The following is a 26,672-nucleotide window of genomic DNA, read 5'->3' as shown; positions in this document are numbered from 1 at the left end:
CCCAATAAGGACGGAGGTTCCTCAAGGAGAAAGGAAAAGGAACATGCACGATATGCACGGTTCAGCTGCACCTGCACTTCAGCTAGATACACCTGCACTTCCTCGCACTGCAACCAACTGCGACTATTGTGAACTACCTGCTGTTCACTGTAGGCGGCACAGCTTGCCTAATTTAAACCGACTAAAGAAGAGATGAAAGTACCAACGCGAAAGAAAGCTCGAAAAGGAAAGTTTAATGCGTCCAGAAACAATGGCGCGATACAAATGAGTGAAAATACATTGGTTTCGAATATCCATTTAACCATGATATTCTAAGAATTGTCTTTCAATATTTGAATGCTAGAGAGCTTGCAAGCGCCGCAATGGTTTGTAGGTATATATACACGTGTCTATATTAACGATCCATGTTCGATTTAATCCTTAACATATATTTGTTTGACGCAAGCGAGTTTACCTACGAGGTCGGTTTTCGCCCGTTCCTAATATATTTTTGTGCCTGTCGATCACAATCGGCTGCCGGGACGATTTCCTTCATTCCGTGTCTTAAATTTTGATTCCACGTTAAACTTTTGATTATGGTCGTATTGTCCCCACGTCTAGAGGGACAGATATCATTTTGACTTGGCTTGATGCAAACTAGTTTCGCCGATCCCGTAAACGTATTGGTATGTGCCCGGAAAATTTTTTGAAGAATGCTGATGCAATCAATTGTATTCCAAATTTTTAGTATCTACTAAATGGTCATATCGTTTTCAATTAGCCAAAAAGAGAATATAAACCAATTGAATCGAACTGAACTAAGCCAAACTATTCAATGCAAGCAAGACTAGTCAAGTCTTTGTTCTTAGCTGGACTTCTTACACAGTTTATTTTTTCTCTAACATGAAAAAGAAAAAAGATGATACAAGCTAATTTGACTAAAAGAAATAGATTTATAGTTTCTGTATTAGGTATATACATGTAAATGAATACAAAGAAGACTTATTAATAATTCCTTGAAGTATTTCATGTCATTTCTAAAAGTTTAATCATGATAACATTTAATATCATATTATACTGCATGAATGAAAAATACATGACATTGTAAGTCATGTGTGACATAAAGAGTATGAAATTATTTTTTCAGGCTCTGGTTACAAGCTGTGGACAACAAAAAACAAAAAAGAGAGGCTTGTTGCGTTACACTTAATACTTTTAAATCAGATTATTTTTTTACAATCTTTTTCCAGTTGATCAGTTGTCATGGCATATCAATAGAAAAGCAAAAATTAAACCATCAATAAACTTTTTCTTTCTTGATAAGAAACTGCTTACATAAACAGATGTAACAGATAGATATTTTATATTTCTTTTCTTATTGATAATACAGACATAAATCTTAGAATTTTATAAAAATAAATTCTAATTAATTTATTGGCATATAAAAATATGTAATGAATAATAGATGAGTATATATTTCAAATCAGATGTATTATCTATAGTACCAAGTAAATATTTCATTTTATGACAAATTGCTTTGTGAATATTTTAATATTATTTTATTATTTTTTCAATAAGTCATAGAATAATATAAAATTGTTGAAAATTGATTCTTTATTTCTTTTTAAGAACATATCGAGACTGTACTACCTGATAATTGTGAAGTTGTGTTGTTATATATTGAACCTTTTCTTTACATGAATTGCAAAGATACAAATTGGCAAAAGGATTGGCTAGATCCATGTACTGCAGCATGTGTATTTTTACCACAAATCTCAAATGTGAGAATAAAATGTTTTCAACTGACACATTGCAAATGTGAGATACAGCAAACAACTGAATATAGAGAGATAATAAGCACAATTAATGATCATAAAATATCACATCGAGAGACGTCTACATGTCTTATATTATTCTGTGATACAGTATTTAATGACATTGCAGCAGATTGGGCTTCAGTCATACAACATAGGTATAATTTACATTTAATCCAAGCAGTATTACATACCTAAATATGTTATTCTGAAATGTCTAGTTATTGTATAATTGGTAGTATATAATATTATATTTCTTTTTGCATATTTTTAGCAAAGAAAGTGAAATAGCTTCTGTATGGGATGTTACGTTTGACAATTTTCACACAACACATACATTTGAACAAAAAAACAAAATCGCCATTACATACAGAATTCTTTAGAAAGTTCTCATACTCACCTATACCACGTTGTACTGCTATCCTGATCCGGTGCTATACGAACGTGGTCTGTGGTTTTGGACGAAAAATGCAATACAATGGAGCAAATAAAAAAAAGATTAAAGTTATTTAAGGCACAAGTTAAAGAAATATTCCATAGCATTTATGTACATGCTCAGATTGGAGTATGAAAATAGTGAATCTGAGAATGAAGATAGTGAATCTGAGAGTAAATATATCAAGTATAAAATTCCATTTGAATTTAATGAATACCGGATTCCAGATGGTATAAGATTTAGTACAGAACCACAAATATTCAGAATGTTATTCCCTACAATACTCTTAGTAGGTTGTCTTGGTTGAGGTGAATTTGATAAACGAAGAAAGTAATTTTTTTTTCTTTTCTTCATAGGTATAGTCGAATTTTATTTCTAGACCGTATTAAGTATCATCTTGCGATGTATATAGTTTTCTTTGTTTCAGAAAAAAGGAAAAAAGAAACTTGGTATCATGAATCCGGTACTGTCTTTTTGATAATTACGTATGGTTGAAAAAAGAGACACTTAAGTGATGTGTGCTACGAATATATTTCGTTATATAATAATAATTTTAGTTCGTTTATTTTTTGCTCTTTTTTTTATTAACGAGACAATTTTTCACCAGCACACAACATAATTTCTTTTGATCTATATGTAACACGTATATAATTAACACATGTAATCCGCATATACATAATAAGAAATAAATAAAAAAAATTTTTCTTTGAAATTAAAAACTTTGATTTAAGAATTAAAAAATTTTATGTATTATTTCTTCCTACCTATTTTAATTATGTATATAATTTGTATATAATTTTTATGTATCGTATTTCAATCATACATGTAATACTATATGAGTATTACATATATGATTTCAATGCAGTGGAATAGCGAAACAAGAATGGAACCAATCACAAGCGTTTCGCAGTTTTCAGAACTTCTGTCGCGAAACGCTTGTGATTAGTTCCGCTTTTTTTTCTTTTTACGCTATCGAAATCTAGATAGTTCCGATTTACACCACTAATATGTATATACATACCAAATGACGCCACTTTTATCCATAAGTTGATCACTCCTATTACATATATTTTATAAAAACCATATAATTAACTGACGCTTTACTATTTTTTCATTTTTTAAACATATTAATTTTGCAAAACTGAAATGCTTTACATTAAAATTAAAAATTGTTTAATTTTATTATAATATTTTACAGGTTACAATTTTTAGAAACGCTTTTCAAGGAAACACATTACATATGTTTATTTACTTTGACGGAGCCATTTGATAATTTTGATAACTGCTTTATTGTAATGTTTAGACATTTTATATCAGCTATGTTTTATTACGAGTATAAATAAAATTACGGTGGCATCATTCGGGTCAGTGGCGTAGCGAATGGTAGAACAAATATCATTTCAAGGTTTGTAACAGAATTCGTAATATGTATAAAAATAATGCAATGCCTCCACAATGAAAATTAGAGAGAAACTATTATAAAAAAGTCAACACATCGTTTTAAAGTATAATTATTGTTAATACTAATAATTTTTTAAGTTTGATTCAAGAAAAATGTTTACATATAACAATATATTGTTATATGTAAACTTATTATATTAACTATAGTTAATATAATAAGTTAACGTAAAAAAACATTTACATATAGCAGAATGTTATGTTTCATATGTAAATAGAAACAATCACTGAAGAAGAAAGATAATTATTGGTATGTGATAAAAAATTCAAAATGCTATCAAAATATAAAAAGTTAAAAGTTCTTTTTAATTCTTCTTATTACTTACATGTCTTGTTTTTTTCAAATTCGTAATTATTCAATAAAATCATCAAAAAAAAAAAAAATATTTTTTTGCATTCTTGAAAATATTATCAAAGTTTTATAAAATAAAAATTTGAGTTAAGTGCATGTTTAATTATATTTTGAAATAGTTTTCTTAAAAAAAGTTTCGCGTTTGTTTGATATTATATATACATCTTATTATGTGTTCAAATATGCATAAGATGCAATATCTATAATATTTTATGTTATAAAATGTACAAAAATTACAAGACTGTCATTAAAATTTTCATGCATTTTGAGATGTTGATGTAACGTTATTCAAATTTACTCATTGAAAGCAATGTTTATCAAGCAATCGAATTATAATTGAATGATTATCAGAATTATTTTCTTATCTGACGTGACGGAGCAAAGTCGGAGAGATCCACAGTCGCGAAAGAAAAAAGGTGAGAGTAGGATTTCTACTCTCTGCATCTGCTGATAATATTTTTTTACATAAAAAGTTACATAATTTTATTAATATACATTACATAAACATATGTATATTACATGCATATTTTGCTGTAATAATGAACAATTCGCATATAACGTACTAGGCATTAATTATGCTTAACGGGTTTATTCATGTAGATCATCTATTAAAACAACTTTTATTGTCGGTATCTATCGAATTTATTATGTTTTCTCTTTTAAATTATTTCGAACACTGTTATTTTAAATGTCTCAGTATCAAGATATTAAGTAAACAGGAAAAACTGCTACCAACTGGCAGGCACTTATATCACATAGCAATCAATTTCATATCTCTCATGTATCTAATGGCGAATTTAAAACACCTCTTACATGGACAAAATAAATAAAATAACAATAATTTGAGCAAATGAAAAAGATATTAATTATTTTTTAAAATTGTTAGTACACAAAAAATATTTTATGTATTGTGTAATATAAAGTATGGAAAGTAAATTTCAGAAATATCACAAACTTTTAGATTATAAAAATATTAATTATTGATGATTTATGAATTATTTTAAAATTCATCTTATAATTATTAAATTACCGTTAACTCACCTACTATCTCATCTTTTGTGAGTCCATATTCAGACTGAAACAAAGAAAAGGACAAATTCTATTTCTGATTGTAATACTTTCGAATCCATAGAGTCCGAAAGCATTCAGGCTGTTCCAAAATGAGCTTCTTTTCAGCATGAAATTCTATAAATAAGAGTAATCTATTAGCAACATAAATTACGTAATATAATAAATTGATACAATAAAAAAAAATAAAATTATTCTTTTAAACAATCAATAAAAACTACTGCAAATGTAATAACACACTTACTGACAAGTATATCAAAAGCGATAGCAGCATCATGTTTGGTGTATCTTCCGTCCTTTGGAATAAGCTGACTAAACTTGACACGGTAATTATCGTGCCATAAAACTTGTAATAACGCCCATATATCAGGACTTGTTAATGCAAGTGGTGAATCTTCTCGTTCTCTTACACTTTCTGTCTGGTCTTGTGCAGCCTCAATAGCGCTGAAATAATATCATTTGATAATTCTATATTGAGATAAGAAATTAAGATGTACAAAGAAAATAAAATATCAAAACATTGAATGAATATTGAAAAATTTTTTTTTTAATTTGAATAAAACTGAAAAATCCTTAATAATTAAATTTCTATTTCAATTCTTTTTAAATGTACATACATATCATTAGTTTTTCGTCCATGATAAAATAAACTATTACCTAGTGCCCTCTCCTAAAGAAATCCTAGTATCATCCAGTATCACTTCTGGTAATGGTACCTCCATAATCTCCTGAGCTACGTTCGTTATCTGCAGGACGTTCACGGTATTGTCTACAGGTTCGACAATAGTATCCGTCCTCACTAATGCACTCAACTCTATAGGAAGATTTAACCTGCTATTTGTTTCTTCTACACGTATTGCTTCTTGGGCTAAAATATATGTTTATTCCAAATTAATTAAATAAGCAATGTAAATATTTAATAAATATGAATATTTAACAAATGTCTAAATATAGGCATACATTGAGCGAGTTCAAAGAGTGAGACATCCTGATCTACACTATTAAATGGTCCGACGATATGATTAGCAAAGAGATTATGTAAATTGGTGTTCCATTGGAGGTAACGTTTCATAGGTAAGAGTGAAGGCACTTCTAAAAACCTTTTTTTCACCTTATCATATTTTGACGGTATATCAACGAATTGCTAAAAATAATCACAAAAATCTAATCAAAAATTGTAAAAAATTTCTTTCAGGTAAGAACTTCTCACTTTTCTCTTTTATAAGTTTACATGTACATTTTTTTGCAAGCTTAGACAATTTGGGAACCCACCCTGCAATGAATATTTACATCCTGGCGCCATTTTTGGAGCAGCTTGTCAGTTAAGATGGTTTTTTGATCAATAATTGGGCCTTTTTTTGAACGCCTTTTGATCACGAAATGATCCTGAATTATCTAGGAGAAACAAAAATATTAATTTCTCCAGAAAAAGAATTCCATTTAGAATTGGAATTATTAGATTCTAATTCTAAATCTAATTCTTTTTCAGGAAAATACAATGTTCTTGTTTCTCCTACAGGTAATTCTCCTTCAGGAGTTGGTACTGCCACTTCTTCCACAGGGTCAGGAAGTACAATTGTTGCAGCAGTCTTAAAAGATAACTAGAAATAAATAGAAAAAATAATAGTTAAAAACTAAGTATAAAAAATTATAAGTAAAGAAAAGGTAGCAAAATAATTTTACATAAAAAGACAATAGATTTTAATTTCTAAAACTTTTTAGCCGTTATGTGGTGATTTTTGTTTCTCCCTTTTAATTTATGGTAAAATATTAACACATATTCTGATAATCTGATAATATCTAATATTCTGATAATATTCTGATATTATTCATTTTAAACACAATGAATACATACACGTCTTCGCTTTGAAGGAGTCTCCACTTGCGGTGCAATCTGCTGTCGTTTTTGTGGAGTTAAAGACAATCCTTCTTTTGACTTGTCTTTTAATTTCGATATATCTATAATCGATGGACTACGAATTTCCTGAGACTGGTGTCCTTCTTGAATTTCTGTTTATTAAACGATTTAATTAAAATATAACATATGTTTACGTATCCATATTAAAAATATCCCATTGACACATTTACCTTCATGGATTGTCAGAGTATTTATGTGCTCAGAAATGTCTGTTTCCTCGTTTATTCGTAGCATTCTCATTTCATCTCTAGCAAATCATTAAAAGCACGTATTTTTAAATGTTAAAGTATTAAAGACATTATATAAATTAATTTTGAGATAATGATAGAAGACAATGAACAAAAATAAAATCAGAAATAATTCCATAAATCATTGTGAAAAAACTTGTCAATACAAGCGAAATTCTAATATGACCAAAAAATGTATAAACACACATTTAAATAACGAGAATGGCTATGGTCAAAAGCAGATCTTGGTGCTCAATAATTTTCTAGGTGAATTTACAAACATTTACAAATTCTCCAAACAACGCAAAAATAAAAATTATTAAATTGATTAGCAGTTTAATTTTTATGATATTACCTTTCTGAATTTCTCTTAAAAGCTGTTTAAGTCCAACAAATTACAAACATTTACAAGATTTTCCAATGCAGTGCGCTGTTTGGAGAATCTTGTAAATGTTTGTAAATTCAACTAGAAAATTATTGAGCACTAAAGATCTATTTTCAACCGTTATAGTCATTCTAGTTATTTAAACGCTCTGAAAATGTTATAAATCAAGATTTGTAAGTTATCATACTACAAAAGGAAACACAACAGAATTAGAAACTTACGAGATATCGTCACCATGTCCAAATAAAAATTCCATGTCCTTATAGTTGACATGACCAAAATTTACATCTTGCATCTGTGAATGAAAAAGATTTAAAAATAAAGTTTATAATAAAAGGACAAAAATTTAGGAAATCAAGGAATGGCATATGTATATCACAAACTTTAGAAGTTAAAAATAGAAGTTGGAAAAAGCAAAATATTTGTTAATCATAAGCTTGCATTAAATCATATAAAATTTTCACTTACAGTCATTGGCAGATTGACATCTTCATCAGATAAAAGGTGTCTATCTGCTTGTAACTGTGCATTAAGTAAATTTTGATCTGAAAGAGACAATTCTCTCACAGGATAGTCAAGATTGTCCATTGGTACATCCGTACCATCTTGGAATGGAATCTCTTTATTACTCTTTTTCTTTTTCAATGCATCAGACTCAATTTGAATTTCCAAAACTTCCTCTAAAAAGTGACGAGATTATAGACTGATATAATGGTATGGTTAATAAATATGGAGAATTAAACTCACTCTGATAATATGCAACTTGATAAGAGTGAATTCTTGTAATACCAGACATTAATTGTGATGACAGGTACATGATAAATCTCTCTGACTTGCCGTCTGATCTAAGCAACTGTATTTCTTTCTGAATCTCCTCACTGATGATACAAATAAAGGATCAAAGATAAATGTTTATTGTAAATATTTAGCATTGAGAGTATAAAAATGAATTATGTACAACATACCAAGTATGTGCAACATCTATCTTTTTTATGGTACTAGATTTATAATGTTTCTTAAATGATTTCTCACTGGTTGTCGCAGCCAGCCAACAAGGAACTAATTTGCTCCTTCGTTGCTGGGAAAATAGTTCAACTGAATTGAATTGCATCTAATGAATAACAATTAAATCTTGTTAATAAAACAGATTTCAAGTAGTAAATAACAAATCCTAGACAATATAAATGTCTAAAATCAGGATATTAAATGCTGTAAAAGCCACTTAAAGATGTCTTTAACATATACAGCACAGAACAGCAATGTTGCAGCAATTTTGTAACGTTTCTGTAATTTTGTTAAAATGTTATGTGCAGCATGTCAAACTACACATCATGCTGGAAGACATCTTTAAGATATCTTTGAGTCGTTTTTAAGACTAATGTTCTAATTTCTGTTTCAAGAGTGCTGTCTGGAGATCATGTCAAATGAATAAAAGAAAAAATAGTATAGAAAACAGCTGTCTGAAAAATATCTTAAATTTATTCAACATTAATCATTGAACTATCCTGGTCTTCTGTGCGAATATTCTTAATGTAATAATTAATGACTTCTTTGGATGCGTTCAACACACAACGCTCGCAACGCTCGTGGAATCATTAATTCATCCTCGTTTGCCAAATATTAAAAGATAAATAATGCGCTTTTCTTAGAGCAATCGATTAAAGAATTTACTAACTTTCACAACTGTTAAAAATATAAACCTTTCAGACACACTGTTCCTCAATATTATTTTTCGTGCTTTCTCCTTTCTTAAATTATTTCATTTTCCGATATGATCCCAACCAAAACGGCGACTTGTTAAGATTTTTGAATCGACGAGTTGCGCGCCGAAGGCATCGATGGGTCCGTGTGCAAAATGCGAAATTTTCCAACGCGTGACAACATTCGATTGCTAAAATCACTGTATCCCTTTTAAATCTAGTGATTTTTAGCAAACGTTTGCTGCCAGTCCTGCCACTTCAGGATAAAAACCTATGCCAGAGAGGAACCTGAGAGCGGCCACGGCGGCCTTTTTCCAGTAACGCTTGAAAACTCCCGTACATTAGCGACGCACATCCATTTAGGCCGGAATGGGAACTACATGTCACATCCATTTGCGACTCGCCGTTAAAAACAGTGCCTCGTGAAGGTGGATGTGGGTTGTTGTCTTTGCTAACATTCATTTTCCCGTCGATAAATCATTTGACGTTATGCGTGTCCGTGCTAAGACGTTCTTTTCTGGTTAGATAAAGACGGACAATCTCTGTGCGTTCTCTGTTTACATCACTGGTCAGAGAGAGAAAGCATCGCGGTGGCAAACCATGGTGGAAGTATAACATGGTGCATGGTGGAAGTATAACATGGTGTGCTCAATTTGGCTAAACCACGCCCCTTTTCACGGCAAAGTGTCTCTTATTCCTGAAGGCTGCCAACTGTGAAAAAATGAAATATTTAATGTCGGAAAGTTGCTGAACCTAGATGGTCGCATCTTTGTCACATGTACGAATGCGTGCATTGCGTCTTTTTCTGTCATACCAGCGCCGCCAGCGTCATTGCTCCAATTTCAGCGCCTTTGCTTCATAGCGTCCATAGCGTCCATAGTAACAACACGTATTTTTAGGTTATTTTTTAAACTTTATTGTAAAATAAAGTGAAAATGGTACGTTGTGTAGTGAAATCGTGTAAAAATTGCAACGAAACGTGCTTGCCGGCGCAAGTAAGCTTTTTCCGATTTCCGGAAAATGCAGTAATGCGTGAAGGCTGAATTCAGAGAATCGGAGAGAGTTTTATGCCGAAAAATATTAAGAATGGTAAGTCTTATTAAATATTATTAGCCAATTTTTTGTAATGACATTATTTCCATTACAATTTGTATTACACACACACAGGCACACACACAACATTCCAATACTATTCCAATAGAAAATATTGTAAATATTCGTATCTTAATAGAGCAACCTAACCTAACACCAATTACTTGATATACATACTAACCAACAACTTTCTATTTAATTATCTTAACTTTTGCAATAATTTTAAAGAATAGTACATTAAACTGATGCAATATGTTTCAAGATAATTTAAATGTACATATCATGTATACATTTATACATATTGTCGAAATTAAAATAATTTAATAGGAAGTTACATAGCACACATCAAGTGCTTGATGTAAACTAGGACAATTGTTAACTTATTAATTGTTAGTTAACTTAACTATTATTCTGTCATTTGAATTTTCAGCAAATATACGCTTAGCACACTTCACAGAAGATTTGTTTGTGAGAAGTAAGAAGATTTGACCTCCTATGGACATTCGAAGACGGTCGCTTTTGCCGAGTGCAGTTCCAACATTATTGTTACCAAAAACGGAAAATAGGTAAACATGAATAAATAATAATTGATGTATTAATTACTGAAAAATACATTCCTTTTTTTGCATAACATTATCAAAGTAACATTTATGTTTTCTATTTTAGTGACAATGAAAGTAATATGGACTTCAAAGTCATAGCCGAAGATTTTCCGCTTCCCGTCACGAAAATGTACATGCAGTCTTCCGAGTTACTCATCAGCCCTGATGATCCATCGAATATACAGGAATGTATGATAGATGTAGAATCACCAGGGTCGATTTAGAAGGTAAGAACAACATTGAACGATTACTGATGATAGTAATTTGCTATCTTAATGTGCCACGAAATTCTTGGTATATACAATAAACAATAATGTTTTGTTTCATTATTACAGTAATTGAAGGCTGGAGGAAACATATGCAATGTGTCGAACGCCACCAAAAACAAGAAAAAAATGAAAAAAATCAAATAGAACTTTTAGCTCTTAGCTTTTTAACTTTGAAATGTATAAAATAATAAATAATTATGTGTATCTAAAAACTGTATAATATAAGAATTGTGTATAATAAATTATTATATTTATCATGAAACCTGCATAAAAAATAATGACTTATTTCTACACATTTTGTCGGTAGAGATTGTCTTAGTCAGTTCATTCGAAAACAGCAACATATACCTCAAGCATAAAATCAATGAATATTATTTTATTTTATTTAATTTAACTATCTCAACTATTTTTTTCTTTTTATTCTTAATGAAACAATATCTTCAATTTTCAATAATTTCTTATTTACAAAAAATTGATATTCTGTAACAATTTGTGGACTTAATAATTCTATTTATTTCTTGTTTTGGAAAAAATTCTTGTATATCAATGGTTGTTTTTAAAATTTTTAAGAACTTTATTTTTTATTATTAAAATTATCGTAAAATTTATTACGATATTTATATTTGTAGTGTTATTTCAAATATTATTTTATTATTAAATACTATTAATCTTTATATTTTACACAAACTGTTTAATTTTTATTAATTTTTTACAATGAGCGCAGTTAGTCTTTCGTGTCGTGTTGTATTTAATAACATTTATTTACAGCGGTAACTATCTACAAGAAAAGAGACAGAGTGAAAATAGAAAACGTCCGACAAAGACAGTTATATCAGGTGTACAGACTTTAGAAAGTGAAATACTTCAACTTTTCACAGTTGGCAGCCCTCTGGAATAAGAGGCAGAAAAACGACAGAGAGCGCAGATTTTAGAGAAAGAAGGCTGCAAATTGAGCACACCATGCTATCCCTTCCACCATGCTTCGGCGCCCAATTCGTCGATTCAAAAATCTTAACAAGTCGCCGTTTTGGTTGGGATCATATCGGAAAATGAAATAATTTAAGAAAGGAGAAAGCACGAAAAATAATATTGAGGAACAGTGTGTCTGAAAGGTTTATATTTTTAACAGTTGTGAAAGTTAGTAAATTCTTTAATCGATTGCTCTAAGAAAAGCGCATTATTTATCTTTTAATATTTGGCAAACGAGGATGAATTAATGATTCCACGAGCGTTGCGAGCGTTGAGCGTTGAACGCATCCAAAGTCATTAATTATTACATTAAGAATATTCGCACAGAAGACCAGGATAGTTCAATGATTAATGTTGAATAAATTTAAGATATTTTCCACAGCTGTTTTCTATACTATTTTTTCTTTTATTCATTTGACATGATCTCCAGACAGCACTCTTGAAACATTAGTCTTAAAAGAAGACAGAGAACATTAGTCTTAAAAACGACTTAAAGATATCTTAAAGACGTCTTCCAGCAAGATGTGCAGTTCGACATGCTGCACATAACATTTCAACAAGATTACAAAAATGTTACAAATTGCTGCAACATTGCTGTTCTGTGCTGTATATGTCAGACATTTTTAAGTGGCTTTTACAGCATTTAATGTCCTGATTTTAGACATTATTTTGTCTAGGATTTGTTATTTACTACTTGAAATCTGTTTTATTAACAAGATTTAATTGTTATTCATTAGATGCAATTCAGTTCAGTTGAACTATTTTTCCAGCAACGAAGGAGCAAATTAGTTTCTTGTTAGCTGGCTGTGAAAACTAGTGAGAAATCATTTAAGAAACATAAATCCAGTACCATAAAAAAGATAATGTTGCACATACTTGGTATATTATACATAATTCATTTTTATACTCTCAATGCTAAATATTTACAATAAACATTTATCTTTGATCCTTTATTTGTATCATCAGTAAGGAGATTCAGAAAGAAATACAGTCCCTTAGATCAGATGGCAGGTCAGAGAGATTTATCATGTACCTGTCATCACAATTAATGTCTGGTATTACAAGAATTCACTCTTATCAAGTTGCATATTATCAGAGTGAGTTTAATTCTCCATATTTATTAATCATACCATTATATCAGTCTATAATCTCGTCACTTTTTAGAGAAAGTTTGGGAAATTCAAATTGAGACTGATGCATTGAAAAAGAAAAAGAGTAATAAAGAGATTCCATTCCAAGATGGTACGGATGTACCAATGGACAATCTTGACTATCCTGTGAGAGAATTGTCTCTCTCAGATCAAAATTTACTTAATGCACAGTTACAAGCAGATAGACATCTTTTATCTGATGAAGATGTCAATCTGCCAATGACTGTAAGTGAAGATTTTATATGATTTAATGCAAGCTTATGATTAACAAATATTTTGCTGTGCTTCTATTTTTAACTTCTAAAGTCTGTGATATACATATGCCATTCCTTGATTTCCTAAATTTTTGTCCTTTGATTATAAACTTTATTTTTAAATCTTTTTCATTCACAGATGCAAGATGTAAATTTTGGTCATGTCAACTATAAGGACATGGAATTTTTATTTGGACATGGTGACGATATCTCGTAAGTTTCTAATTATGTTGTGTTTCCTTTTGCAGTGTGATAACTTTCTAATCTTGATTTATAACATTTTCAGAGCGTTTAAATAACTAGACTATATCAGTTGAAAATAGATCTTTAGTGCTCAATAATTTTTTAGTTGAATTTACAAACATTTACAAAATTCTCCAAACTGTGCACTGCATTGGAATTTTGTAATTGTTTGTAATTTGTTGGACTTAAACAGCTTTTAAAAGAAATTCAGAAAGGTAATATCATAAAAATTAAACTGCTGAACAATTTAATAATTTTCATTTTTGCACGATTTGGGGAATTTGTAAATGTTTGTAAATTCACCTAGAAAATTATTGAGCACTAAGATCTGCTTTTGACTATAGTCATTCTTGTTATTTAAATGTGTGTTTACACATTTTTCGGTCATATTAGAATTTTGTTTGTATTGACAAGTTTTTTCACAATGATTTATGGAATTATTTCTGATTTTATTTTTGTTCATTGTCTTCTATCATTATTATCTCAAAATTAATTTATATAATGTCTTTAATACTTTAACATTTAAAAATACGTGCTTTTAATGATTTGCTAGAGATGAAATGAAAATGCTACAAATAAACGAGGAAACAGACATTTCTGAGCACATAAATACTCTGACAATCCATGAAGGTAAGTGTGTCAATGGGATATTTTTAATATGGATACGTAAACATGTGTTATATTTTAATTAAATTGTTTAATAAACAGAAATTCAAGGACACTAGTCTCGGGAAATTCATAGTCCAGGGATTATAGATATATTGAAATTAAAAGACAAGTCAAAAGAAGAATTGTCTTTAACTCCACAAAAACAACAGCAGATTGCACAGCAAGTGGAGACTCCTTCAAAGCGAAGACGTGTATGTATTCATTATGTTTGAAATGAATATTATCAGAATATTAGATATTATCAGATTATCAGAATATGTGTTAATATTTTAAATTAAAAGGGGGAAACAAAAATCACCACATAACGGCTAAAAAGTTTTAAAAATTAAAATCTATTGGCTTTTTATGTAAAATTATTTTGCTACTTTTTCTTTACTTATAATTTTTTATACTTAGTTTTTAACTATTATTTTTTCCATTTATTTCTGGTTATCTTATGACACTGCTGCAACAATTGTACTTCCTGACCCTGTGGAAGAAGTGGCAGTACCAACTCCTAAAGGAGAATTACCTGTAGGAGAAACAAGAACATTGTATTTTCCTGAAAAAGGAGTAAATTTAGAATTAGAATCTAATAATTCCAATTCTAAATGGAATTCTTTTTCTGAAGAAATTAATGTTCTTGTTTCTCCTAGATAATTCAGGATCATTTCGTGATCAAAAGGCGTTCAAAAAAAGGCCCAATTATTGATCAAAAAGCCATCTTAACTGACAAGCTTCTCCAAAAATGGCGCCAGGATGTAAATATTGCAGGGTGGGTTCCCAAATTGTCCAAGCTTGCAAAAAAATGTACATGTAAACTTATGAAGGAGAAAAGTGAGAAGTTCTTACCTGAAAGAAATTTTTTATAATTTTTTACTCGATTTTTGTGATTGTAGCAATTTGTTGATGTACCATCAAAATATGATAAGGTGAAAAAAAGGTTTTTAGAAATGCCTTCACTCTTACCTATGAAACGTTACCTCCAGTGGAACACCAATTTACATAAATCTCTTTGCTAATCATATCGTCGGACCATTTATTAGTGTAGATCAGGATTTTTCACTCTTTGAACTCGCTCAATGTATGCCAATGTATATTTAGACATTTGTTAAATATTCATATTTATTAAATATTTACATTGATTATTTAATTAATTTGGAATAAACCTATATTTTAGCCCAAGAAGCAATACGTGTAGAAGAAACAAATAGCAGGTTAAATCTTCCTACAGAGTTGAGTGCTTTAGTGAGGACGGATACTATTGTCGAACCTGAAGACAATACCGTGAACGCCCTGCAGATAACAAACGTAGCTCAGGAGATTATGGAAGTACCATTACCAGAAGTGATACTGGATAATACTAGAATTTCTTTAGGAGAAGGCACTAGGTAATAGTTTATTTTATCATGGACGAAAGTCTAATGATATGTATGTACATTTAAAAAGTATTGAAATAGAAATTTAATTATTAAGGATTTTTCAGAGTTTTATTCAAATTTAAAAAAAATTTTTTCAATATTCATTCAATGTTTTGATATTTTATTTTCTTTGTACATCTTAATTTCTTATCTCAATATAGAATTATCAAATGATATTATTTCAGCGCTATTGAGGCTGCACAAGACCAGACAGAAAGTGTAAGAGAATGAGAAGATTCACCACTTGCATTAACAAGTCCTGATATATGGGCGTTATTACAAGTTTTATGGCACGATAATTACCATGTCAAGTTCAGTCAGCTTATTCCAAAGGACGAAAGATACACCAAACATGACGCTGCTATCACTTTTGATATACTAATCAATAAGTGTGTTATTACATTCGCAGTAGTTTTTATTGATTAAAAGAATACTTTTATCTTTTTCTTATAGTATCAATTTAATATATTACGTAATTTGTTTTGCTAATAGATTACTCTTATTTATAGATTTTCATGCTGAAAAGAAGCTCATTTTGGAACAGCCTAAACGCTTTTGGACTCTATGGATTTGGAAGTATTACAATCAGAAATAGAATTTGTCTTTTTCTTTGTTTCAGTCCGAATATGGACTCACAAAAGATGAGATAGGTGAGTTAACGGTAATTTAATAATTATAAGATGAATTTTAAAATAATTCATAAATCACCAATAATTAATATTTTTATAATCTAAAAGTTTGTGATATTTCTGAAATTTACTTTCCATATTTCATATTACACAATACACAAAATATTTTTTGTGTACTAACAATTTTTAAAAATAATTAATATCTTTTTCATTTGCGTAAATTATTGTTATTTTATTTATTTTGTCCATGTAAGAGGTATTTTAAATTCGGCATCAGATACATGAGAGATATGAAATTGATTGCTATGTGATATAAGTGCCTGCCAGTTAGCAGCAGTTTTTCCTGTTTATTTAATATCTCGATACTGGGACATTTAAAGTAACAGTGTTCGAAATAATTTAAAAGACAAAACATAATAGATTCAAGAGATACCGACAATGAACTAGTTTTAATAGATGAATAAACTCGTCAAGCATAATTAATGCGTAGTTTGTTACACACGAATTGTTCATTATTACAGCAAAATATGCATATATTGTACATATATTCATGTAATGTGTAAGACTCATGTTGATATAAACAAACTTTAATTCATAATAACAATAAATTTTAAAATACAAACATATTATCTAAAATTGCAATATGGACATCTTATATAAATTGCTACGCTATTATTTAATATAATAAATATTTCTACATGCTTTTATTTCCAATTATCTTTTATTGTTCCTAGAAAAATATGGATATTATGGATTAATAAGAAATATTGCAAGAAGAAAGTATATAGATTCAATCTTATAAACAGACATGGCCATAATTAATCTTGATTTTACTTACATTAAACATTAATTCAATATTTTCAATAATAATTACTGATATTTAACAAGTAATTTCAATATATAAATTTGTATATTTTATTACAACATATAATTTGTATACATTTACTCATAAAAATGCAATTTCTATTACAAAAGTAATTTTTAATATAAATGAAATTTTTTGTTATTACAATTTGAAATTCTGGAAACTTAGCCATCCACGACCATAGATTTCAAAATGGGATTTATATCTTTTCTACGCTGAATGTTCAACCAGAATCCATTCTCTGGCATTGGTATCAGATTTTTGCTAAATTTGATTGGAGACGTAGTTTTCGCGCTAGGTTTCAGCTCGCATCGCGCTAATAAATGGAACAGCAAAACTTTGAGTTCCAACAAGGCAAATCTGTTAGCTATACACATTCTTGGTCCTAATCCGAATGGCATGTAACAGAAGGAATAGTGGTGCATCTTATTGTTTAAAAATCTTTCTGGATAAAATTTCTCTGGATTGTCATAGTACTTTTTATCATTATGTATCGCGTAAGTCGGAATCCAAAAATTCATACCCTTATTCACGACAAATGGTTTCTCGCCAGGCAATGCAGGTGGTAATTCATAAGGTTTCTCGCATTTTCTATCTAAGAAGCCAACTGGTGGATATAATCTGAGAACTTCGTTTATCACCGCATTTAAATATTCTAATTTATTAACAGATTCGTACGACACTGCTCCATTCGACTCTTCCAAAATCTCATCGATCTCTTGCTGCAATTTCGCCTGAACTTCTGGATTAGCTGCAATCTCGTGGGCTGCGAAAGACATCGCGGTCGAGTTGGTATCAAAACCACCGAGGAAAAAGACGAATGCTTGCGCAGTTATATCATCAATGTCTAGTTCTCTGCGACCTTCCTTTCCTCTGATATCCATCATTAATTGCAGCATATCTGGGCGTGTAATGTGCTCCGCATCGCGAGTAGCGATTGTAGTTCTTATAATATCTTTGAAGAATTTCGATACGTTATCGTTTATGAACTTTATATTGAAAATTCGCGCGATACTTGGAAAAGTTCTAAGGAAAAGGAACTTTAAAGGACGTTCCCGTGAGAAATTAACCAATTCCTTGCCGTAAGCGTAGAACGTGTTTGTCGGATCTTTCATAGAGTTGATTTTGATTCCAAAGGCACATGTGGCGATGACGTCATTCGCATATCTAGAGAAGGCGTCTTTCATGTCCATCTCGCTTTTATTCTCCGGTAATGTCGACAGAAACTTAGTAAAATCCTCAGCACATTCAGACATCAACGTGAACATCATTTTCATTTTGCTGGACGTGAAAGATGGACTCAACAAAGTTCTTACATTCCGCCAGTTTTCTCCGCGAAGAGAAAATAAATTTTTTGCAATTAAAGGCTCATCCAATCCGGAGAAACCTCGACGATCTGGAAATGCCTCGAAATCTTTAACAAGAATGAACTTAATCAGTTCTGGATCGCGGAGCAAAATGGCTGGTTCTTTCATAACGTAGATTCCAATATACTTTGCGTCTGGATTGAAATTGTATAGCTTCAGGAGAAAATCGATTATCGACATTCGTTTAAACATGAGTGATGCTGTGATTCCAAATGTTGTAGCTAACGGAAAGTGTAAAACACCATGCCTTTTAAAGAAATTAAAATTTCTAAAAAGATAATGAATGCTTAACGCACCGATCACTATCAATAACAATATCGACCAATATTCCATGGCAAATGTTAAAAAATCACTCTTTATGACTTTATAAACGTTTAATGGAATATGATCAACTGAAAAGCGCTAGCGATACTGCTAATATACGCAGCAGTACCAGTTCGAGTATTATTTGCCACAAGTCAAGTGGATGATTGATCATAGTTGATAGCTTGCCTCGGCACTCCCCGCAGTGTTGTTTACGAATTAATTGCTTTTTTGCGCATGCGCATTTGTGGCTTCAATGCTGTATGTACTGATATCAAATTTATAGAGATCGTTTTTTTTTTAATTTTTCTATAAAAATTATGTCAAACATTTTTGGAAAATTAATAACAAGTATAAAGCAATGTATAAATTTTTAAAAGACTTATCCTTGAAACGCGTAATATTATTTAATATTAAATAACATTCCTGAAATGTTATTAAAAATGGTTATGAAAAATTAAATGTTATTTACTTCAATATTTTAAATTATCGGGAATATCATAACTTTTAAATGTAATATAATTATATAGTTTATGCACTGAGAAAAATGATTGATTTATACGTTAATAAAATTTAACTTATGTGATTGAATGTTTCTGGTGAAACAAAGTAGAATTTCTGGTTATTATAGTAGGACTCGGAGTATTATAATCAGAATTATGTTTGATAGATTTTACTATAATCTGGTAATTCTTAACAAGATTCGTCCGTTTTTGATCAGACGTATTGATTGAAATCTACCAGATTTCTAAATGATGCAACAAGACTTTCGAGTGTATTTTTTTGTAATAATTTACATTAATTTTTTTTTATCGTAATAATATTAGTAGAACATTTTCATGTTTCACGGATCTTAAAATATACCACGAATATCATATAAAAATGGACATACAACATTAAATTATATTGTTCAATATCTTTTAATGTTATGAAAATATTGTGTATTAATGTTATATGATCGGTTATATTAATAGCTTATAGAATATAGGGTATATAAAAGCAAAATGAGTTACTGTTAAAGATGTTATTTCAAAATTCATGACGAAAAAAATATTGTATTTTCTGTATACTCGAACACATTATGTATTAAACAAATGTAAAAAAACATTTTTTTTTTTTATAAAGCGCAACTATTTCAAAATATTAATAAATAAACATAACAAAAATTTGTATTTTGTAAAAAATTTTGACGGTTTTTAAGAAGGTTAAAGTATATATGTTTCACGATTTATGTAACAATTAAGATAAATGTACGGATCGAGTTACGCCACTGATCCGAATGATGCTACCGTAATTTGATTTATACTCGTAATAAAACATAGCTGATTAAAAGTGTCTAAATATTACCATAAAACAGTCATCAAAGTTTATCAAATGGCTCCGTCAAAGTAAATAAACACATGTAATGTCTTTCCTTGAAAAACGTTTCTAAAAACTCACGTCAATATAATCTGTCACTTTTAACTTTTCATAAATAAGTTTATTCTTACCATAGACTAATGTAAAATAATAAAATCAAATTTTAAATTTTAATGTGAAGCGTTTTAGTTTTGCACGATTAACATGTTTAAAAAATGACAAAATAGTAAAGCATTAGTTAATTATACGGTTTTTATAAAATATATAATAGAAGTGCTCAACACATAGATAAGAGTAGTGTCATTTAGTATACGTATTAGTAATGTAAATTGGACCAATCTAGAATTTCAATAGCGTAAAAAGAAAAAAAAAGAAAACGGGACCAATTACAAGCGTTCCGTAGTTTTCGAAAGTTTCTGAAAACTGTGGAATGCTTGTGATTGGTTCCGTTCTCGTTTCGCTATTCCGCTACATTGAAATACGATACATAAAAATTATATATAAATTATATACATAATTGAAACAGGTAGGAAAAAATAATACATAAATTTTTTTAATTCTTAAATCAAAGTTCTTAATTTCAATGAAATTTTTTTATTTATTTCTTATATATGTGGATTACACGTGTTAATTATGTACGTGTTACGTACAGATCAAAAGAAATTATATTTGTTGTGCACTGGTGAAAAATTATCTCGTTAATAACGAAAACGAAAAATAAACGAACTAAAATTAGTATTATATGAGTAACAAAATATATTCGCACACATCACTTAAGCGGCTCTTCTTTCAATCATACGTAATTATCAAAAAGACAGTACCGGATTTATGATACCAAGTTTCAAATCTGTTACATTTACGTTCCGTTTTCCTTTTTTCTGAAACAAAGAAAACTATATACATCGGCAGATGATATTTGCATTAGGTCGGTATTCATTGTCAATCTTTTAATTTATAAATTAAAGAATATTTAATATTAAATATTATCTTACGACGTCATTAATCTGCACAGAGTCGTATAAGCATCTTATGACATTACTTAATACGGTCAGAAAATAAAATTCGACTATGAATACATATGAAGAAAAGAAAAAAAATTACTTTCTTCGTTTATCTCATCCATACTAGTAGTTTTCCCAAATCCATCCCAACCAAGACAACCTACTAAGGGTATTGTAGGGAATAACATACTGAATATTTGTGATTCTTTACTAAATCTTATACCATCTAGAATCTGATATTCTTTAAATTTAAATGGAATTTCATACTTAATATATTCACTCTCAGATTCACTATCTTCATTCTCAGATTCATTATTTTCAGATTCAGATTCATTATCTTCATTCCCAGATTCCATATTTTCATACTTCAATCTGAGCATGTTCATGAATGCTATGGAATGTTTCTTTAATTTTACTTGTGCCTTAAATAAATTTAATTCTTTTTTTATTTGCTCTTCTGTATTACACGTTTTGTCCAAAACCACGGACCACGTCTGTATAGCACCGGTGATCAGGACAGCAGTGGTGAAAATGAGGCTGTTCTTAAGAATTCTGTATATAACGGCGTTTTCTTTTTTTTGCTCAAATGTACATGTGTTGTGTGAAAATTATCAAATGTAGCACCCCATACAGAAGCTATTTCACTTCCTTTGCTAAAAATATGCAAAAAGAAATATAATATTATGTACTACCAATTGTACAATACCTAGACATTTCAGAATAACAAACTTAGATACGTAATATTGCTTGGATTAAATGTAATTTATACCTTTCTTGTATAACTGAAGCCCAATCTGCTGCGATATTATCATCAAATTCTACATCACAGAAAAACATAAGACATGTAGATGTCTCTTGATGTGATATTTTATGTTCATTAATTGTGCTTATTATCTCTCTATATTCAGCTGTTTGCTGTATCTCCCAACGTTCTTCGCAATATAGTTGAAAAAATTTTATTTTCACATTTGGAATTTGTGGTAAAAATACATATGCTGCAGCAGGACATGGATCTATCCAACCCCTTTGTCAATTTGTATCTTTGCAATTCATATAAAGAAAAGGTTCAATATATAACAACACAACTTCACAATTTTCAGGCAGCACTGTCTTGATATGTTCTTAAAAAGAAATAAAGAATCAATTTTCAACAATCTTATACTATTCTTTGACTTAAAAAATTAAAAAAAATAATAAAATAATATTAAAATATTTACAAACTAATTTGTCACAAAATGAAATATTTACTTGATACTGTAGATAATACATCTGATTACTTATTTGAAATATATACTTATCTATTATTTTCATTATATATTTTTACATGTCAATAAATTAATTAAAATTTATTTTTATAAAATTCTAAGATTTATGTCTGTATTATCAATAAGAAAAAAGAAATACCAAAAATCTACCTGCTACATTACTTTGTGCAAACAATAGTTCCTTATCAAGAAAGAAGAAGCCTATTGATGGTTTAATTTCTGCTTTTCTGTTGATATGCCATGACAATTGATCAACTAAAAGAAAATTGTCAAAAAAACCTAATTTAAAAGTATCAAGTGTAACACAATAAGCTCCTCTTTTTTTCTTTTCATCATCTGCAGCTTGTAACCAAAGTCTGAAAAGATAATTTCATACTCTTTATGTCACATTTGATTTATGTATGTATTTTTGTCATGTATATGTCATATGTCCTGTATTTTTTATTCATGCAGTATATGATATTAAATGTTATCATTATTAGTTTTATTATGATTAAACTTTTAGAAATGACATGAAATGCTTCAAAGAATTATTAATAATAAGTTTTGTTTGTATTTATTTATATACATGTATACTCATTTATATACATGTATACTCAATACAGAAATTATAAATTTATTTCTTTTAGCTGAATTAGCTCGTATTATCTTTTTCTTTTTCATGTTAGAGAAAAAAAAAAGAGAAAAAATAAACTGTACAACAAGTCCAGCTAAGAATAAAGACTAGACTAGTCTTGCTTGCATCAAATAGTTTGGCTTAGTTCAGTTCGATTTAATTGGTTTCTGCTCTCTTATTGGTTAATCGAAAACGATATGACTATTTAGCACTAATAAAAACTTGAAATATGGTTGATTACATCAGCATTCCTCAAAAAATTTTTCGAGCACATACCAATACGTTCACGGTATCGACGAAACTCGAATCGCTTGCATCAAGTCAAGTCAGAATATCTGTTCCTTTAGACACGGGGACAATACGACCCTAATCAAAAGTTTAATGTGGAATCGAAAGGCACGGAATGACAGAAATCGTCCCGGTAGCCGATTATGGTCGACAGACACAAAAATATATCAGTAACAGGTGAAAACGTCCGATCTCGTAAGCGGACTCGCTTGCATGGCTTGCATTGAATTTCAAGAAAGCCAGAGATCTCACCCATTTAAAGTTTAAGAACTGGCTTGCATTGAATAAATGTCAAGGATTAAATCAAACATGAATCGTTAATATAGACACGTGTGTATACATACCTACAAACCATTGCGGCGTTTGCAAGCTCTCCAGCATTCAAATATTGAAAGACAATTCTTAGAATGTCATAGGTTAAATGGATATTTGAAACCAATGCATTTTCACTCATTTGTATCGCGCCACCGTTTTTGGACACATTAAGCTTTTCCTTTCGAGCTTTTTTTCGCGGTATCACTTCCATTTCGTCTTCTTCAGTCAGTGAGACCGACACGACGACTTTGAATAGTTCGAATACGTTCACTTTGGCGGTTTGGCGCTTAAAGGCCTCTTTCACTAGAGTCCCTAGAAGTAGAGAGTCTGGACATCTCGGGGTTCCACGTGATTGGATGTACGTGATTGTGCACCTAAAATGGCAGCACCAATACGGATCCCTGTTTAATCCTCTTTAGCCAATGCAATAATAGCATACAACGTTTAAGTGCACATAATGATAAACATACACGGGGTGCGCACGATTGGACACCACCACCATGGTGGAATGGATAGCATGGTGTGCTCAATTTGCAGCCTTCTTTCTCTAAAATCTGCGCTCTCTGTCGTTTTTCTGCCTCTTATTCCAGAGGGCTGCCAACTGTGAAAAGTTGAAGTATTTCACTTTCTAAAGTCTGTACACCTGATATAACTGTCTTTGTCGGACGTTTTCTATTTTCACTCTGTCTCTTTTCTTGTAGATAGTTACGCTGTAAATAAATGTTATTAAATACAACACGACACGAAAGACTAACTGCGCTCATTGTAAAAAATTAATAAAAATTAAACAGTTTGTGTAAAATATAAAGATTAATAGTATTTAATAATAAAATAATATTTGAAATAACACTACAAATATAAATATCGTAATAAATTTTACGATAATTTTAATAATAAAAAATAAAGTTCTTAAAAATTTTAAAAACAACCATTGATATACAAGAATTTTTTCCAAAACAAGAAATAAATAGAATTATTAAGTCCACAAATTGTTACAGAATATCAATTTTTTGTAAATAAGAAATTATTGAAAATTGAAGATATTGTTTCATTAAGAATAAAAAGAAAAAAATAGTTGAGATAGTTAAATTAAATAAAATAAAATAATATTCATTGATTTTATGCTTGAGGTATATGTTGCTGTTTTCGAATGAACTGACTAAGACAATCTCTACCGACAAAATGTGTAGAAATAAGTCATTATTTTTTATGCAGGTTTCATGATAAATATAATAATTTATTATACACAATTCTTATATTATACAGTTTTTAGATACACATAATTATTTATTATTTTATACATTTCAAAGTTAAAAAGCTAAGAGCTAAAAGTTCTATTTGATTTTTTTCATTTTTTTCTTGTTTTTGGTGGACGTTCGACACATTGCATATGTTTCCTCCAGCCTTCAATTACTGTAATAATGAAACAAAACATTATTGTTTATTGTATATACCAAGAATTTCGTGGCACATTAAGATAGCAAATTACTATCATCAGTAATCGTTCAATGTTGTTCTTACCTTCTAAATCGACCCTGGTGATTCTACATCTATCATACATTCCTGTATATTCGATGGATCATCAGGGCTGACGAGTAACTCGGAAGACTGCATGTACATTTTCGTGACGGGAAGCGGAAAATCTTCGGCTATGACTTTGAAGTCCATATTACTTTCATTGTCACTAAAATAGAAAACATAAATGTTACTTTGATAATGTTATTCAAAAAAAGGAATGTATTTTTCAGTAATTAATACATCAATTATTATTTATTCATGTTTACCTATTTTCCGTTTTTGGTAACAATAATGTTGGAACTGCACTCGGCAAAAGCGACCGTCTTCGAATGTCCATAGGAGGTCAAATCTTCTTACTTCTCACAAACAAATCTTCTGTGAAGTGTGCTAAGCGTATATTTGCTGAAAATTCAAATGACAGAATAATAGTTAAGTTAACTAACAATTAATAAGTTAACAATTGTCCTAGTTTACATCAAGCACTTGATGTGTGCTATGTAACTTCCTATTAAATTATTTTAATTTCGACAATATGTATAAATGTATACATGATATGTACATTTAATTATCTTGAAACATATTGCATCAGTTTAATGTACTATTCTTTAAAATTATTGCAAAAGTTAAGATAATTAAATAGAAAGTTGTTGGTTAGTATGTATATCAAGTAATTGGTGTTAGGTTAGGTTGCTCTATTAAGATACGAATATTTACAATATTTTCTATTGGAACAGTATTGGAATGTTGTGTGTGTGCCTGTGTGTGTGTAATACAAATTGTAATGGAAATAATGTCATTACAAAAAATTGGCTAATAATATTTAATAAGACTTACCATTCTTAATATTTTTCGGCATAAAACTCTCTCCGATTCTCTGAATTCAGCCTTCACGCATTACTGCATTTTCCGGAAATCGGAAAAAGCTTACTTGCGCCAGCAAGCACGTTTCGTTGCAATTTTTACACGATTTCACTACACAACGTACCATTTTCACTTTATTTTACAATAAAGTTTAAAAAATAACCTAAAAATACGTGTTGTTACTATGGACGCTATGAAGCAAAGGTGCTGAAATTGGAGCAATGACGCTGGCGGCGCTGGTATGACAGAAAAAGACGCAATGCACGCATTCGTACATGTGACAAAGATGCGACCATCTA

The 26,672-nt window shown here is 29.9% G+C and overlaps 5 protein-coding genes across 12 annotated transcripts; 2 read left to right on the top strand and 3 right to left on the bottom strand.

Moving 5' to 3' along the window:
* Positions 1-261: 261 nt before the first annotated feature.
* LOC113004858 lies at positions 262-2,894 on the top strand. 3 transcript variants are annotated; one of them, XM_039454743.1, is made up of 3 exons: positions 262-369; positions 1,690-1,951; positions 2,068-2,894. In XM_039454743.1, the coding sequence occupies exons 1-3, from the start codon at positions 363-365 to the stop codon at positions 2,174-2,176; spliced, it is 378 nt and encodes a 125-aa protein (XP_039310677.1). In that variant the 5' UTR covers positions 262-362; the 3' UTR covers positions 2,177-2,894. The 3 variants fall into 3 exon arrangements, 2 of the variants coding, with proteins under 2 accessions (XP_039310677.1, XP_025995197.1); XM_026139412.2 differs by having other exon boundaries at positions 273-373; XR_005575788.1 differs by lacking the exon at positions 262-369 and adding an exon at positions 398-665.
* Positions 2,895-4,495: 1,601 nt separating this feature from the next.
* On the bottom strand, positions 4,496-9,504 carry LOC105200597. Of its 2 annotated transcripts, none has more exons than XM_026139413.2 (13): positions 9,313-9,504; positions 8,603-8,748; positions 8,385-8,515; positions 8,106-8,317; positions 7,859-7,932; positions 7,196-7,272; positions 6,963-7,117; positions 6,625-6,708; positions 6,380-6,502; positions 6,068-6,251; positions 5,765-5,975; positions 5,352-5,551; positions 4,496-5,224 (listed from the first exon to the last, which is right to left on the bottom strand). In XM_026139413.2, exons 2-13 carry the CDS (start codon positions 8,746-8,748, stop codon positions 5,139-5,141), a joined length of 1,683 nt encoding a protein of 560 aa, XP_025995198.2. In that variant the 5' UTR covers positions 9,313-9,504; the 3' UTR covers positions 4,496-5,138. The 2 variants fall into 2 exon arrangements, with proteins under 2 accessions (XP_025995198.2, XP_039310673.1); XM_039454739.1 differs by having other exon boundaries at positions 9,338-9,504.
* Positions 9,505-12,193: 2,689 nt separating this feature from the next.
* On the top strand, positions 12,194-18,283 carry LOC105200598. Of its 5 annotated transcripts, none has more exons than XM_026139415.2 (10): positions 12,195-12,412; positions 13,040-13,366; positions 13,434-13,645; positions 13,814-13,887; positions 14,471-14,547; positions 14,626-14,777; positions 15,746-15,956; positions 16,172-16,375; positions 16,496-16,636; positions 18,151-18,283. In XM_026139415.2, exons 2-6 carry the CDS (start codon positions 13,297-13,299, stop codon positions 14,640-14,642), a joined length of 450 nt encoding a protein of 149 aa, XP_025995200.1. In that variant the 5' UTR covers positions 12,195-12,412; positions 13,040-13,296; the 3' UTR covers positions 14,643-14,777; positions 15,746-15,956; positions 16,172-16,375; positions 16,496-16,636; positions 18,151-18,283. The 5 variants fall into 5 exon arrangements, with proteins under 5 accessions (XP_039310672.1, XP_025995200.1, XP_039310671.1 ...); XM_039454737.1 differs by having other exon boundaries at positions 12,195-12,437; XM_011168232.3 differs by having other exon boundaries at positions 12,195-13,148; positions 13,236-13,366.
* LOC105200599 (cytochrome P450 9e2) lies at positions 17,187-19,453 on the bottom strand. Its single transcript, XM_011168233.3, has one exon. It carries the CDS (start codon positions 19,178-19,180, stop codon positions 17,645-17,647), a length of 1,536 nt encoding a protein of 511 aa, XP_011166535.1. The 5' UTR covers positions 19,181-19,453; the 3' UTR covers positions 17,187-17,644.
* Positions 19,454-21,087: 1,634 nt separating this feature from the next.
* On the bottom strand, positions 21,088-24,337 carry LOC105200600. Its single transcript, XM_039455210.1, has 4 exons — positions 24,024-24,337; positions 22,926-23,131; positions 21,611-22,117; positions 21,088-21,387 (listed from the first exon to the last, which is right to left on the bottom strand). The coding sequence occupies exons 1-4, from the start codon at positions 24,203-24,205 to the stop codon at positions 21,299-21,301; spliced, it is 984 nt and encodes a 327-aa protein (XP_039311144.1). The 5' UTR covers positions 24,206-24,337; the 3' UTR covers positions 21,088-21,298.
* Positions 24,338-26,672: the final 2,335 nt, after the last annotated feature.

Source organism: Solenopsis invicta, chromosome 11 (assembly GCF_016802725.1).
Source record: "Solenopsis invicta isolate M01_SB chromosome 11, UNIL_Sinv_3.0, whole genome shotgun sequence".
Taxonomy (NCBI): domain Eukaryota; kingdom Metazoa; phylum Arthropoda; class Insecta; order Hymenoptera; family Formicidae; genus Solenopsis; species Solenopsis invicta.
This window is presented reverse-complemented; position numbering and strand designations above follow the sequence as displayed.

Coding starts and splice junctions, on each gene's coding strand:
- LOC105200598 (XM_026139415.2), top strand. CDS start 13,297: ATGTACCTGTCATCACAATTAATGTCTGGTATTACAAGAATTCACTCT. Junction 13,646..13,813: donor ATGTCAATCTGCCAATGACT/GTAAGTGAAGAT, acceptor TTTCATTCACAG/ATGCAAGATGTAAATTTTGG. Junction 13,888..14,470: donor GGACATGGTGACGATATCTC/GTAAGTTTCTAA, acceptor ATGATTTGCTAG/AGATGAAATGAAAATGCTAC.
- LOC105200600 (XM_039455210.1), bottom strand. CDS start 24,205: ATGGAAGTGATACCGCGAAAAAAAGCTCGAAAGGAAAAGCTTAATGTG. Junction 23,132..24,023: donor AACGCCGCAATGGTTTGTAG/GTATGTATACAC, acceptor TTATCTTTTCAG/ACTTTGGTTACAAGCTGCAG. Junction 21,388..21,610: donor GGATGAGATAAACGAAGAAA/GTAATTTTTTTT, acceptor TCTTTGTTTCAG/AAAAAAGGAAAACGGAACGT.
- LOC105200599 (XM_011168233.3), bottom strand. CDS start 19,180: ATGGAATATTGGTCGATATTGTTATTGATAGTGATCGGTGCGTTAAGC.
- LOC105200597 (XM_026139413.2), bottom strand. CDS start 8,748: ATGCAATTCAATTCAGTTGAACTATTTTCCCAGCAACGAAGGAGCAAA. Junction 7,273..7,858: donor GGACATGGTGACGATATCTC/GTAAGTTTCTAA, acceptor ATGATTTGCTAG/AGATGAAATGAGAATGCTAC. Junction 6,709..6,962: donor CTCCTTCAAAGCGAAGACGT/GTATGTATTCAT, acceptor ATTTATTTCTAG/TTATCTTTTAAGACTGCTGC.
- LOC113004858 (XM_026139412.2), top strand. CDS start 337: ATGCTAGAGAGCTTGCAAGCGCCGCAATGGTTTGTAG. Junction 374..1,689: donor AGCGCCGCAATGGTTTGTAG/GTATATATACAC, acceptor TGAATTGCAAAG/ATACAAATTGGCAAAAGGAT. Junction 1,952..2,067: donor GCTTCAGTCATACAACATAG/GTATAATTTACA, acceptor GCATATTTTTAG/CAAAGAAAGTGAAATAGCTT.